Source organism: Copidosoma floridanum, unplaced genomic scaffold, assembly GCF_036245765.1.
Source record: "Copidosoma floridanum isolate Cflo_tuat_1 unplaced genomic scaffold, Cflo_Japanese_pri ptg000034l, whole genome shotgun sequence".
NCBI lineage: Eukaryota > Metazoa > Arthropoda > Insecta > Hymenoptera > Encyrtidae > Copidosoma > Copidosoma floridanum.
In genome coordinates this window covers 3,237,674-3,253,753 of record NW_028321911.1, presented here as the reverse complement: position 1 = coordinate 3,253,753, position 16,080 = coordinate 3,237,674, and the positions used below count along the sequence as shown (strand labels likewise).

Genomic DNA, 16,080 nt, shown 5'->3' with positions numbered 1-16,080 from the left:
CCTCACCCCCTTTTTCTCAATATTCTACGTAGACTCATTTGGCATGCACGATTGCACCACAAGTAACAAGGCGCCGTTTGAGAGACAAGCGTCGAGCTCAGCGCGTGACTAATTTACAGGGATAACGAAGGCTTGCCCTCGTTTCTGGAAACGCAGCAAGCCCTGCTAGAGGTTCTCGCGGAATTCACTCAATCCACCAAGAGCGTCGAAGTATGGAGCATGGGTCTCGTCGACGCCAGGTTTGAGCTACTCGCTGATTATTGTAATGACTTCCAAGCCAATCATAAGGATCTGATTCAGGGCGCACCTGTGGACAAAGTTACCTCCTTGATAGCCCTGTACAGGTCCGCAGAGGGATACTACCTCGACGCTAAGGCGTGCCTGTATGACGCTAGGAGTCGGCTGTTCCCGACCATGCCAGGAGGTGGTGGCCAGTTACCACTCCCCGGACCGCTCCCTGGACGGCACTCGGATCCTCGCCTGCCGAGCATCAATATTCCGCTCTTTTCTGGCCGTCGCGAGGATTGGCAGTCTTTCCGCGACCTGTTCCAGACGCTCATTCACCAGGATGCTCGGCTCACCGACGTCGAGAGGCTTTACTACCTAAAGGCAAACGTGCAGGGTGAGGCAAAAGCAGTTCTGGACACCTTGCAGCTCGTTGGCTCCAATTATTTCACGGCCTGGAGTCTTCTTGTCTCGTAAGTCGAGCATCGCGGCCTCCTTGTGCAGGACCACGTCATGACACTCCAAACACTCAAGCCTCTGCGCGAGGAGTCCGCTGCTGGTCTGCAGGGCTTGCTCGATGCCTTAGAAAAGCACCGTGATCAACTGCGAGCGCTCAATCAGCTGGTGGAACATTGGGATGTGTGGATGGTCTCTTTAGCCTCGACCGCCATGGATCCCTCAACTCGGAGAGCCTAGGAAGACGAGCTCGAGAAGTTGGAGGCAGCCAGCTCTGCACAAGGGGAAGCGGCCTTCTTCGCCACTTTGTCCAGCTTTCTGCGGAGGCACGGCCGCTTACTGACTTCAATGGAAGCCTCGCGTCCTCCCCGATCGACGAACGATCCTGTACGCTAGACCGGCAGTCGCCCTTCCGCGCCGACGCCACTCAGCCGCAACCACCGATCTTTAGCCACCCACGCAGTCAACGATGACTGCCCTGCTTGCCACGCGCCGCACTACGTAGGTCACTGCAGCCGTTTCCTGGAACTGGACGCGCTTGGGCGAAGGAATTTCGTCACTCAGCACAAGCTGTGCTTTAACTGCCTGAAGCCGGGTCACATGGCAACTGTCTGCCCTTCCCAAGGTGTATGCCAATATTGCAAGGCGCGGCATCACAGCCTCATCCATGATGGCGGTCGCAAGCGCAGGGCCACGCCCGACCCAGCACCAGCTGAGGCAAAGCAGTGCCTCTTCACCTCGGACTCAAAGGACGGGATCGACGTGGCATCTGCTTCACCGTTGTGACTAGCCGTCTGGCCCACGCTCAAGGTTTAGCTCATGGGCCCCGGGGGGCGGACAGTCACAGCAAGAGCACTCGTCGACGCTTGTTTGGAGATTTCAATCACGTCCTCTGCACTTGCTCGAAAGCTTGGTGCCAGTCCCGAGCCAGCCGTCACGAGCATCTCTGGCGTCAGAGGCGCTGTCTTTATGCGCTCTCCAACGATTGCAAGTTTGCAGCTCCAAACCCGGAACTCAATCTGGACGTTGCGGCTGACTGCGCACTGCTTGCCCCAAATGGGACTCCGCACCCCGTCCGGACCGTTACAACCAGCCGTCATCGGACTCTCGACGGCGTCGCTGGATCCGTCGTCGGCTACGTCGAGATCCCGCTCCCTCGCCTTTCGCCCTACTGACGACGATTGAGCTGCGCGATGCCTACCTCGCCTGCGTCCGCCTTAGCCAGCGACAATTCTTCGCCCTAGAGATTGCGAGCTTGCAAAAGGGCGGCCGTGTCCCTGCGAAAAATCCACTGCTGTCTCTAGACCCGATCTTCTCCGATGACGTCCTTAGAGTTGGCGGTCGTTTCCAACATTCTGCGCTCACTTTCGACGAGCAGCATACGCCAATCCTCGACAGCCGATGCAGCCTCGCTCGGCACATTATCCAGTGGGCTCATGCTCGTGCTCTTCACGGAGAAGTCAGAGTCACCAGCGCCTATGTGGCTCGCAAGGCCTGGATTGTTGGCGGGCGGCGGCGAATTAAAAGCATTCTCCAGGGATGCGTGGTCTGCGCCTGACTGCAGGCGCGGCCTGCCACTCAACACATGGCACCTCTACCGGCCGCACGGGTTACTCCTGCTCGAGCTTTCTCTCGCACTGGAGTTGACTACGCTGGCCCATTCAACATTTTATCTGCTAAGGGCCGAAGCATCCGCACAAGCAAGGGCTACGTCGCGATCTTCGTCTGCATGACCACCAAGGCGTCACAGCATGAGCCCGTTGGTGATCTCTCCACTGAGTCATTTATTAGAGCGCTCACAAGATTCTGCGCCAGGCGCGGTCGACCCTTAGATATCTGGAATGATAACGCCACCTGCTTCCGCGCCGCAGACCGTGAAATGCGCGAGGCTCTCCAAGATGCCGAAATAAAGTGGAAGCGTGTTGCTGGCTCACTGGCTAAACAAGGCGTCACGTGGCACTACATTTCTCCACGGGCGCCCCACTTCAGCGGACTATGGGAGGCCGGTGTCAAAGCAATAAAACATCATCTCTGTCGTGCCCTTGGACTGCGCAACCTCACCTACGAGGAGTTTTCCACCGTTTTGGCCAGCATCGAGGCGGTCCTCAATAGCCGCCCTCTCACTCCATTCACCGGAGGCTTAGATGATCTGGACATCCTCACCCCCTGGACACTTCCTCGTCGGTGGCCCGCTGAATTATGTGCTTGAGGCCAGCACCCCGCCCGAGAAGCTCGATCGCCTAAGTCACTGGAAGCTGGTCCGGGGAATCCGAGACCAGTTCTGGAGCCGCTGAAGCCGCGAGTACTTGGACACGCTTCAACAACGACCCAAGTGGATGGTCCCACGTCGTAATTTCTAGGTTGATGACGTCGTCGCCGTGGTGGACACCACGCTCCTCCAGTCTAGCGGCACGTGGCCGCTCGGTCGCATCATCTCGGTTCATCCCGGACCCGACGGGCTCGTTCGCGCCACCACCATCCAGACCGCCACTAGTGAATACACCCGTCCCATCAGCAAGCTCTCTCTACTGCCTGTCTGATCGCCTAGTGTCGGCGACGCCACCTCCAAAGACCCTGTGGCCGAATTTGACCCAGGTACGGCGGGCGGAGACTAAGATCGTTCACGGAACGAGGCGGGCGGGTTGTGCAAGATTTGTCTTGCGCGCCCATGCCCTCCCCTTCCCCTCTTTCTGCTCAAAGAAGAGGGAGCTGCTGCTCACTTGGTCTCTGCCGGCGCGAGCGTACAGCTTTATCTAGTGGAGCCAACGTGTGTGCACGCCTCGACCTCTTGCTTCGCTGGGGACTCTCAAACCAGACCTCCACGTCGATCTGCCTACTATAAAATATCTGTTACGGCTGATCTGCCAATCTTGTATTCACTCGACGTTCTAATAAAGAATAATTCAAACAACATTGTATAGGTACTAAAAATAAAAAATCTAAAAGAATCTTATTTCAAGATTCTGTACTCAAAATCTGATCTTATAAAAATTAGAATTATGCATAAAGTAATAACTTTTCCATAATAATTGTTTATTTCATAATTCGTGTACATAAAAAGTAGAAGGTTCAAGACAGACAGGTTTAAGAAGAAAAAAAATTATAAGAGAAGGCAAAGAAGTATGAACAAACTATTATTTGATTACTCTATCTATTAATAGTTGTTCTTCCTTTTACATTAAACACTAGGGAGTTATGTCTCTTCGTGGTTTTATAAGGCTACTAGTGATAACTACGACAGTTTTTATAATTTTTTTACTTCTTGAGTTTCAATAAATATTTGTGATCATATTATGTTATACGATTACACGTATAGATTTAAAACATAATATCAGAAAGAAATACTACAAACAAAAGAAAAGGTCAACGATTCTCAGATCTTATACTTATTAATATTTAAACAAAGTAACAACTATGTTGGATATATCTTGTACTCGTTGTTACTAAGTATAAAATTGATTTATTTGTCTCCCAGATGGTGTGAAAAAAATAGATAACCATACATTTACTAAAAGCTTATTTACTGTAAGCTGTAGGAGCTACCGATTGCAATTGCTGAATACAGCTAGTTTTAGCTTATGTACCGTTGGTGTATACAGTAGTCTATTGATTTACTATAGACTGAGGTACTGCGAATCTATAGAGTTATCTCTCGTATTGCAAGGGGTGCTGGATCAGTAACATATAATGGATGGGCTACAGGGGAGTGGTGGAGGGGTATCAGAGGGGTGCTTACAAATGTGCAGAGGGGCTGCTGGGCCGCGGGGGGGGGATTACAAGAAAAAATGGGAAATTTTAAATGGATCAAAATAACGGGAAAACTAACGGAACTTTTCCTTATTTTATGGGGGCTACGGATGTTGGCTATTATTAAGTTAATTAAAATATTATCAATAGTAATTGAATTTTTTCTTATTTTAAGGGCGGGGGGTTGAGAGGGGCAGCAGAGGGTGATTGTGTGAAAAGCAGTTTTTGAATTAGTTTGATACTTCATTTTTATTTTTGTTTTTCAAAGTTAAAAAAATGAATAATCTTTGTAAATTGTTAAAGAGTCAAAACAAAAGTAGTGTAAATTTAATAAGTACCTTTGCATAAGTTCTTTAGTCAAATTTTTGCCTCGTTTCTAATCGCAGAAAATATCTAAGGAGATAAGATTAAAAAAAGTTTATAATCATTTTATTGATTATATAGTGTTTCCGGAAAAAAAGGTCTAATTGGCTCTTTTTACTTTACTTTAACATCCTTTTATGGAATTCTAATTAGGCCTTATATGAAATACAGATAAAGATATTTAAAGAAGTAATGAAAATGAGAATATAGTGGTTATATTCTATGGCCCTAATTAATCTCTCTGATCGTAAATCATGACTTTCAAAAGTATATGTAAACAATTACATAACATTTTATTATTAATGGCCCAGGATGTTAAAAAAAAAAACATTTCTATGATAAACATTAATTTATTAATTTATTTCTCGTATAAAAAAAAATTTGGTCTATAGCATGGGCTGGTACAGCATCAATATTACTCTTAAAAGGAATGACCAGTGATAGAACAATTTGCTCATCAATAGACTTAAACAATAAAGATAATTCATTCTTAAAGTTTGAATTAAAAAAAAAAAAAGTTAAAAGAAGTAGATTTAATTATACAAGACGAGGCTTCTATGATCCCAAAAAAGTCTTAGGAACAGTTGACAGATATTCGCATGATTTATGCAATACAGACATTCATTTTGGAAGCAAATTAATATCTTTAGGTAGAGATATTCATCAAATTCTGCTGGTTTTAAAAAATAGTAGTAGAAGTATGATTATATCCGAAAGTAATTAATCATTGCTTTTTCGGTCATATTTTCATATAATGAAATTAAGTATTAATATTCCCTGTTACGACTTAGAATTTTCTTAATTATCGTTGGAAATTGAAAAAGGAAAAATAAAAACTTTCAGTATTTATAAATCATGAAAAATTAATGATGTATGCTCGAAAATTTTCCTCAAAAATAAGAATTGTTTAGTACATAATTTTGTTCTCACTTTTCATAATGAATATACTCAATTTTCAAACACGAAAGTTCTAAATCATTGACCAGAAGACATGAAATCCTACTATAGCATAAATCATGCAACTCGTAAAAGAGTGAATAAGTCTGACGACGATTTTTACATACATTTTCCAGTTAAAGTTTTAAACAATATTCGTAAAGGTTTGCCACCTCATTAGCTAAATTTAGAAATTGAAGTGATCGTTATGTTCATCAGGAATTTTAATATTGCTGACGGCTTATGTTATAGCATGAGATTACAAATTACATGATTATTTGAGTATAGGATCGAAACTGAAGTTGTAACTGATAAAAAAATTGGAGTAAAAATTTTTATGCTAAAGATAACTATAAATACCGGGAAAACATTATCATTACCTTTTATTACGTACAGAAAGCGATTTCCTTGAGTATAAGCATTTTCAATGGCCACTGATACATCTTAAGGCCAAAGTTTTGACAAAGTTGGTTTATATTTAAGAAAACGTTTTTTTTTGCATGGCCAATTGTATGTTGCCTTATTAAGATGCAAAAGTAAAAATGGATTACTAATATAAATTAACCATGATGATAAACTAGAAATAAAAAATAAAGTTTGAGAAAATTTTTTGTTCTAATTTAATTAAATTGTTTTTAGTAAACAAATTTAACTAATTTATCTAATCTTTACGTATACCTCACTACATTATCATTATTAAAATTGTGATGTGTCGTGCCTTGCCCGCCTTGCAGTCTGCAGCAAGACACGGCACATATTTATTTTACTACTTTATTTTACTTGGCAGTTGCTGCTCGGCACAATGTTTTCACGTGGTAGGGATACAAAGGAAATAGGCCCACCGTTTTCACTACTGCAGGGGTATCTTCAGCAGCACTAGCTTCGGGCACCGGGAGATCCGATTGGCAGGAGTCGGCACTTGGACCCAACTGTCCTTGGCAGTGTGTGTGTGTGGGTTGTCGCAGCAGCCCAGGTCGTCAACAGGTAACCGTTACTGTGTCTCCTGTTGTCACTTGGTGCAGTATACTGTAGTATTATACGCAGTTTGCACACACGCCTGTGGAAACTTACAGTGGACACCTTATAGCCCTTGGATCACGCGTCCCGATAGTAAGCAGACAAGAGCGAGAGTGTCTCTCCTGCCGGCTCGCCTATTCGTGCTGCCTCGATACCTTAGCTACCTGCATAGGTGTGCGTTGATACGCACACATACCAGCCGCTGCCCACGGTCAAGAGCTGGCCGTGCTGCCCATAGTAGGGATAGGTGAAGGTACAAGGGCCTTGGATAAGGTAGGGTAAGTGCGCATTGTACCGCCTCTCCTCTTGTCTGCTACTGTTAAGCATACACCTCTACTGAGACGTCAATTTACCACGTCACAAAATATGAAACAAAAAAATTTCTTTTTTACGTGAAAATTTCAGACTCATAGTTAAAAAGTTTGTTCCAGTACATGAGCTGCTAAGTTAAAAACGAAGTAAGCTTTATGGAATCATTTAAATTGCCTTTTTGTGAAAAGTAGGGCAAACAGCGAAAACTACAATTTAGATATTTGATTAGTTCATTAACTGTTGTATTACATTTGTCACGGACTATTTCATAGCTACACGTACGTGCGCCCCCTCTTTTTCGAACGAAGGTCGTACACACGCGACGCGCTCTTCTCTCATTTTTGCATAAATAAGGACGTTGATACTAGTTCCTTGACTATTTACTTCGTGTGCACCCCAAGACCATAGAATCCTATGCAACAGTTTTGGTGTCAGAAGTGGGATGGTCATCGCGATTAAATAAAAATAAATTTTTTTTTCTCGGTTTTTGTCGACGGTAACGTATCGACTCTCGGGATTTTTGGGAAACACACATAGTATCGTGCCATGAAGTGAACAAGGAACTGCTACGAGAGAAATGAGCGAAACAAGGAGTTGCTGAAGTACGAAAAAAAGCAGCTTCAATCCAGGACCAAGGCGGAGGATACCTGGAACTACGATAGTAGGTAATTTGGGAGAAAGTCTCACAAACAACATCATGCATAATAGGAGCGGGTGCAGAATATTCAAACACCGTAAGAAATCACGCGATGAATATGTCACCCTTAAAGAATGCAGATTATACAGCCGGAAATGGGATGAGCGAAATTTCGAGGGACATAAACTCGCACTTGAAAGATAGGTTCAACAGTAATGATACTCAGGATACGCTTCAACATGCGCTCAGACGAGGAGAAAAACAAGCGACGCAGCAAACAGAACAGCAATGTGTGACACAGTTTTCGGAGGAAGCACTAACACAAAATTGTAGGGAATTAGTACTTGGCCATAAAAACAATTGGGGCTTACCGTCAAGGACTATGAAAGAAATAAGAATGTATGGGGGACAGCAAACGGGAGTCCCAAATTTTTCGGGCGCGAGGATGCATGATGCTGGTCCTAGCTACGAACCCACAGGCCCAATAAATAAAAGGGTGAGAAGCCAACCGATAGCACCGTCATCTGACTGGCCATTTCGGGATAATAACATGAACCGGGAATATATTTTGCGAGAGCAGCAACATCAAGCGCAGCCAAATCCAACTTATATAAACCCCATCATGAGTCAACAGCAAGCGGAAAACACGTACCCTGTTAGCATGCGCTATAGTGAACTGTCCCATGTTAACAGCACGGCGAGTGGCATCCCTATATTCAATGGAGATCCAATAAACTTTCCACTTTTTGAACAGATGGTGAGGACAGCAAATCTAGCAGTTCCTCCGCAATATAAAAAATACTTCATAGGTACACTAGGCGGTAAACTTAGGGGGATGGCGGCAGATCAATTTTGCACCTGGTTATCACTGTTTCATACTGTAGACGCAATTTTGCTCGCTCTATCAAAGCGATTCAGGAGAATAAGAGGCATCGATACACAGCTAGCCCAACTCAAGTCACTGACTCAACTGAACAGCAAGTCAGTTATTCAGTACTGCAGCTGGGTGCAATGGTTGCATAATAGAATAATGATGACTCATGACGCCAACCCACAGCTGTCCCAGATTCAGAAAACTGCCCTAAAATAATCCGCGGATAGAGAGTCAGCGAAACAGTTTATATACGGGCTGAAAGCGCCATACAGTCAAAACGTGGCCGGGGTTAAACCTGTAACACTGGAGGAGGCCATTGAAGCGGCTATAAACATAGATAACGAGTTAAGCTTACGTCAAATGGCACCCGATAATTTCAACACATATGCAACACGGGAGAGTTGTTTTGGTAAGAGGAATCCAAGGATAGACATGGTGATCAGCGATGCGCTGGAGGGAAAGAGCGATACGGACGAATGGGATGGCATCAAAGATGTTAAGTGGTGCTCATATTGTCAGGAGCACTGTCTGCACTCTACGAGCGGGTGTGAAAAGCTATGGAGGAACGCGAAAAACGGAAGAAAAAAAGACCTCGATAGGCCCGAAACAGAACCACCCAAGAGACTAACGGAGATGAGGGACAAAAATGAAGGAAGACCAGCGTACAATGATCAGGCACCTAATGTGCAGTGCAGTAACCCTGACCCTAGAAATTACTATAATAAACATAATAGCTACTTATCTAATTATAATAGTTGTAACAATAATAATAAGAACTTCAATGGCAACAATAGTCGCCCTCTGGCGAATAATAACAGGAACAATAGTAGGCCATTCGAAGAGAATAGGAATTTAAATGGTCGAAATAGGGGAAATAATTATGCACCCCATAATAATTATAATAACAATAATAATCAGCAAAGGGTAAATAATTATAATAATAACGCACCCAATAAGAACTACAACAATTATAATCAGCAACGAGAAAAAAATTATAACAATTACGTGCCGGGCAATAACAACTATAACAATTATAATCAGCAACGAGAAAACAATTATAACAATTACGCGCCTGGAAATAACAACTATAACAATAATAATCAGCAACGAGAAAATAATTATAATAATTACGGACCCAGGGACAACAATTACAACCTCTACAATCAGAGAGGAAACCAAAATAGTCAATACAGCAATGAGAGTAAGTACGAGAACAGACGAGTCACGCGCAGAAAATTTAAACTCCTAGGATGCTCGATGCGCTTCCCAAGCATCGGGCATCCCCCAGTTGATAGGAAGATAACAAAAACACTCGACAGCAGAATAATAGCAAGCGTACAGGTCAGAGAGTCACTAGTTGCGAGTGCGAGAGTTGATACAATGACAAGGAGAGATAATTTGCCTTGAAACAGCCCTCAAATGGAAGAAGGACGAAACAATAACGGAAGCAAGCCTCAGCGTAAAGCAAAAATTAATATATTTCTAGCAGGTAGGACATCCCCTTTGGTATTTATGACAAGCACTTGACTGAGAGGTGGAGAAGCAAAATTTTACGTGGACACAGGAGCTGAAATTTCCATTATAAAGGAAGACAGTATTCTTTTAAATGCATTCTTTGACGTGAGAAACCGAGTGAGAATTGTGGGTGTTACACACGGAGAGCGTAGCACTTTAGGTGTAGTTGAAATACCACTGAATGGCCTTATGTGTAGGTTGCATGTGGTCCCACGCGACTTCCCGATAGATGGGGAACGAATAATTGGATGGGATATTCCTAAGTTGTATCAAGGTCGCATAAGTGCAGCAGAAAATATTTTTGAATTAGGAGGAATGAAAATTAATTTAATTGAGCCAGAGATGCTCGACATTCTTGCTAGGTCAAGGCAAGTTATATGTGCCCGTGTCGAGATAAAAAGCGAAAAAATAAAAGTAGTGTGGGTTCCTTTGCAAAGAATGAGAGCAGGAGTTTTATTCGGAAATTTTATAGCCACAAATAATGGTGGAAAAGCTTATGCTGAGTGTGTAAACACACTAAATGAAACAATAAGCATACCTGTACCGGAAATTAAGTTATTAGAATGCGAGGTGATGTGAGGGGCCGATCCATTGAACGTCGAAGGGGACAACGCTCAGGGCATTAATGAGGCAATGATAAGACTTTTTAAGGCAAATGGGCAAGAAAGAAGAAAAATGAACAAAGTTAAATATAGCGTTACAAATAATCATACAAGTGGCGGGAACAATGGTGATTTCAAGAACACTGACAATTAAGGTAGTTTGTCAGATGTAGAAAAAGTAGCGAGAATCGATACAATAATACAGCTTATTAATGTTTCAAGCTGCAACGAGGAAGAAAAATCACACGTCCAGAAACTCATAGAGTATAATCCATTTGTATTTGGCCTAGATGGAGAACCACTGAAAGCAACTTATATATTGAAACACCGCATCATAACTACGATGGACAAGCCCGTGAAGGCAAAGCGCTATAGATACCCACCAGCGCTAAGGGAACAGATAAAAAAAAAAATAGAGAAATTGCTCGAGCAAGGAATCGTCGAGCCCTCGAAATCGCCGTACAATTCTAACATGTAGATTGTACCCAAGCATGCGGGGCCGGACGTGAAGAAGCGTTGGCGCGTGGTAACTGATTTTAGGCAGCTCAACGAAATTACTGTAGGAAGCTGCTATCCCTTACCATTTAAAAGGGATATACTCAAGCATTTAGCATCAGCTTGATATATTACAGTAGTCGATTTAAAACAGGGATTCTTCCAAATAGAAATTCACGAGGATGACGCACAAAAAACAGCATTTTCGGGGCTGGACGGTCGTTATCAGTATAAGAAAATGCCAATGGGGTGTACGGATTCACCCAATACATTTTTAAGTGCGATGTCACTCGCTTTGGCGGGTCTACAAGGGCATGAAATTAAAGTGTATTTGGATGACATTATGGTGTTTGATCCGAATCTCGAAGAGCACGGAAGGCGTTTTATTAGACATTTAAAGCGGCTTTCGAAAGCCAACTTAACAATTGAGCCGAAAAAATGCCCAAGCCAAAAAAATCAAAGTAGTGAAAAAATACCCAACACCTACGAATGCAGAAAAAATCCAGCAATTTCTTGGATTCGTCGGATATTATAGACGATTTATTCAGAATTATGCAAAAATTGCTCAGCCACTCTCCAAACTCTTAAAAAAAGAACAGAGTTTAAATGGGAAGAGCAGCAAGAGCAAGCTTTCAAAACACTAGTTTATGCATTACATAGTGAGGCAGTACTCATTGCACCTAATCTAGACAAGCTTTTTATAGTTACACTGGATGCATCAGATTACGCAATAGGGAAAGTATTAAGCCAAGGCGAACTGGGGAAAGATAGGCCGTGTGAATATGCTTCACGATGCCTTCGAGGGAGCAAATTACGCTACCCGACGTATGATAAAGAACTGCTGGCGATCGTGTTTGCAAAAGAACAGGTTCAGCCGTACTTATTTGGGCGCAAATTTACAGTGGTCACATATCATGAGCCACTAAAACATTATCATACGTCAAAGAAGCCTGACATAAGATTTAATAGGCTAAAAGCGGAACTGTAAGGCTACGAGTTTGACGTAGTATATCAGCCAGGCATTTCAAACAAAGCACCTGACGCACTCTCTTGAAATCCAGTAATAGGAGAGCGAGAAATAAACACTGAGCGGCCAAGCTAAGAACTGTATCAGCTGGTGAAAGAACAGAAGAAAAAAGGACTAGCCGATAGCGATGGGCTTCCAGTGCGCATTTTTAAAATACGAGCGACCCGGAAGCAGCGTATTTAGGAAAATACTAAAAAAGGGAGAATTATTTACTCTGATTCAGAAGATTCAGATAAGAAAGTACAGAAGAAAAAACAAAATTTTGATGAACGGAAAGTAAATAAATATAAAACGAAAATAGATGGTCAAGCTGATGGTGAGGTAGATTCTAAATCCAAGGAAAAAGTAGGAATAAACGAAAAATTAAGCAGGAAAATAAAGAAAACAGTGAGAAAAAGAGATCGCCTAAGAAAAAATATTATAGTTAGCAATTTAAAAACAGAAACAGACACGGAGGCAACCAATAAAATTATTTTACAGGGGCCAGTGAATGATAGATTAGCCTATGTACGAAGGGAGGACCGAATGCAACATGAAGTAAATTCAACAAGCGCTCTCGCGATGAAAAAAAATCAGGTCGTACCAAAGGGGCGAAAAACTCGCGAGCAAGTACCGTTCTCTATTACAGAATGCAACAAGAGTCCATCAAAAAACATTATTGTTGCGAATTGTGGAACACCAGTAATAATAAATAACGAATCAGGAAATCACAGTACGGGACTTGATGATTGGGGCAGGCAGCTGATACAAGCAAGCTTGGTGGCCGAAGAGGCGAGAAGAGTGAAAGGCACCCAAAAGTTAACGGAAGCAAACGAGGCAGTAGGAAGCATCGAGACATTTGGGAAAGGTGTTTTCGAAGGCAGAGGTATTGAAGTGTCGGAGAGAGCCGATCAAGCACAAGAAAGGTCGAAGGAAGAGAAGAGTGAAGGAGAGACACTACAGTACGAGTATACAGCAAATGAGCCGCTCACTGACGGTACTTATGAGTGTAATAAAAGGGTGCAAGAAAAAAAACAAATATATGAGGGACAGAATTAAAAAATGCTTGATATGAAAATAGAAGGCATGGATTCGGATACATCAGACGATGAAGTTAAAAAAATGATGAGACCGATCGCTACGGCAGGGGATGATCCTACTTCCCAAGGAATGACGAACGGAAAATTAGGTTATATTATGAAAGAACCAGGGTTTCAAAGGAGAATAAAAACGTCGAGTACACGAGCAGCAGTACTAATTGAGGAGAGAAAACGAAAATTGCGCAAGAGACAACTGGATACATTAAACAGACAAAAGCCGAATTTTTCGATTACGCCGACAATAATGAGCCCTTCGAAGAAAATAATAATAGCTAATCGTGATACGCCACAAACGTCAAATATTACAACGGCACAAAACACGGAAGAAGAAGAACGTAGGTCAGTGGAGCCCTCAGTGAGAGCAGAAACAAACTTCGCTTCAACAACAGAGGTGGACAAGGAACCGGATATACACGATTTGTTAGAGGAAAGATCAGACGAACTGCTGGCGCAAGTTATGATTGACGTAAGAAGGCGATATGTAGAGGGAAGGCCAGGAATGAGGATTGACGTGTGGGAGCCCAACGAAAAAATACCTGGGGAAAAAGTGCCACCAGAGAAAAGGGAGAAAACAGATCCAACGTTGCGTAAAATTGATAAGCGAGTTCAGTTTAAAGAACCGGGGGATCAAACAGTAAAGGAACCCAACTTACCGTCAGACACAACGGCGCTAACAGATAAGTGGCTGGGATATCTTAACGATAATACACGAAAGAAAACGAATGAATGCATTCAACCTCATAAAATACTTTTCAAAGTGCCAGGACTACCACACGACCAGCCGGGAAATTGCCTATTTTATAGCCTTATATTTTTATTTAATCTTAATCTTTCGACTGATGAGCTTAGAATAATATTAAAAAATTCAGAATACCTACAAAAGTGTAGAGAGCCACAAGAAACAGAAAATATACTAGTGTCGCATACAGAATATGGAAATGGAGAATGTATATACATATTTTCGCAAGACTTCAAAAAGAACGTGTGTGTACACCTAAAGTTAAATCGGAAAATTATATTTATGCGCACTGTATTGCAACAGAGAAAGAAAGGGTCGGCCACTTGCATCTAGAAGGTAACGGCGAGAATGCCCATTACGTGCCCCTAGTATAAAATTCTATCACCGAGTCAAAAAATGATTCACATAACGATGACGGTAATAGATGTGAAAGGCAGGAAGAACACGCAAGTGTGCCAGAAATAGATGGAGAAACAAACTAACGTGAGTGGAAAAGGGATAACAAAAGTCAATCAGGAATAGAGCAAAACCCCACCGATGGAGAGACGAACACGAATATGCGCGTAGAAGAAGGGGAAGAAGACAACTATCCCACTAAAAGTGATGACGAATGCTCTGAAAATACGATGGAAGAGAGGTAGGTCAGGTTAATGAATTGAGTAACGCATTATGTGAAACAGAGAGCGAGAACGAAACTAACACAGTCACACACTCTCCATCGATGGAAAAATACACGGTGTGCAGAACACGCCTACCAAATGAGAGACCGCCATGGGCACCACAAGAGGGGAAGACCCACCCCTGGGCCAAAAACTAAGCAAAATTTAAAACCATCCCTTTAGGTATCTCGAAACGACGGTAACGGAAGCGGTATCCACTACGGAAGCGATAAATGCTTTACTTGAAAGAGGGTACATAAATCCGACGCGCATGAACAATGAGGAGAAAGTCGTAGGTGAAGATAAAAGTACTAAGGAGAGACAAGTAACGGTTATATACATGTATGTAAAGGAGCATTTTGAGGAAGCGGCCCTCAAATCAAATATTAAGAAATGTGTTAAAGCTCTTAGAGACGTAATAATTGCAATCAATATTAAGACAATTGGAATTTTCAGGGATCTAGCGATTCTTAATCTTACCCAATGGGGGTACTTTGCCGATATTTTCAAAGAAGTATTCATAGACACTAGATTAGCTGCGGTGCTCTACACCAACACATGAATAATTCCACCAACGAGTCAGAGATTGAAAATAATTAAAGAGTACCACGAAGCAGCAATAGGCGGGAACAGAGGAATGAACAAGACATATAGTAGGATCACGAAGGACTACTATTGGAGAAACATGCGCCCAGACATAAGGCAAGTCATTGGGATGCCCTTCATGTCAGATGAAAAAACTTGTAAGGATAAAAACAAAACGAGCCTTGCTCATTACGCACACACCAAGCAGACCTTTTGAAAAAATTTTAATAGACTACTACGGGCCAATCAGTAAGCCATTGAAGAATAACTACACACATATTTTGCCCATGCAGGACTATCTAACAAAGTTTATTGTTCTTGTACCAGTAAAGAGAGCAACAGCTAAGGAGACCGTAAGCGCAATAACCAATAAATTTATAGCATGTTTCGGACCCCCAGAACATCTACTCTCTGACCGAGGAATCCATTTCATGAATAAAAGCATGGATGAATTAGCAAAATTATTTAAAATAGACAACATGGATACTACGGCATTTCACCCTCAAACAAATGGGGCCATCGAACGAATGCATCATACGCTCACCAAATATATAAAAGCCTACGTAGAGAAAGAAGATCAATGGGACAAGCACTTACCATTGTGCATGCACTCATATAATACTACCATGAGTACACTCACTGCATGAGCTTGTTTTCGGGCAAAGAGCAAGAACACCTTCTAGCTTTAAAATATTATCCAATGGCCAGACGTCAAACAAACATTTTAATGAGCTGGTAACGACACTGACGGAGATGAGAACCATCACCGCAATGAATCAAGTGCAAGCGAAATACTGCTCAAAATATTACTA

General features: G+C 42.7%; 2 protein-coding genes across 2 annotated transcripts in view; one reads left to right on the top strand and one right to left on the bottom strand.

Moving 5' to 3' along the window:
- Positions 1 to 16,080, bottom strand: part of LOC106644195 (regulator of G protein signaling 7) — a 750,859-nt gene that overhangs the window by 574,848 nt on the left and 159,931 nt on the right. The gene's annotated exons all lie outside the window — the stretch shown is intronic.
- Positions 2,267 to 2,890, top strand: LOC149373252 (uncharacterized). Its single transcript, XM_089597568.1, has one exon. It carries the CDS (start codon positions 2,267 to 2,269, stop codon positions 2,888 to 2,890), a length of 624 nt encoding a protein of 207 aa, XP_089453694.1.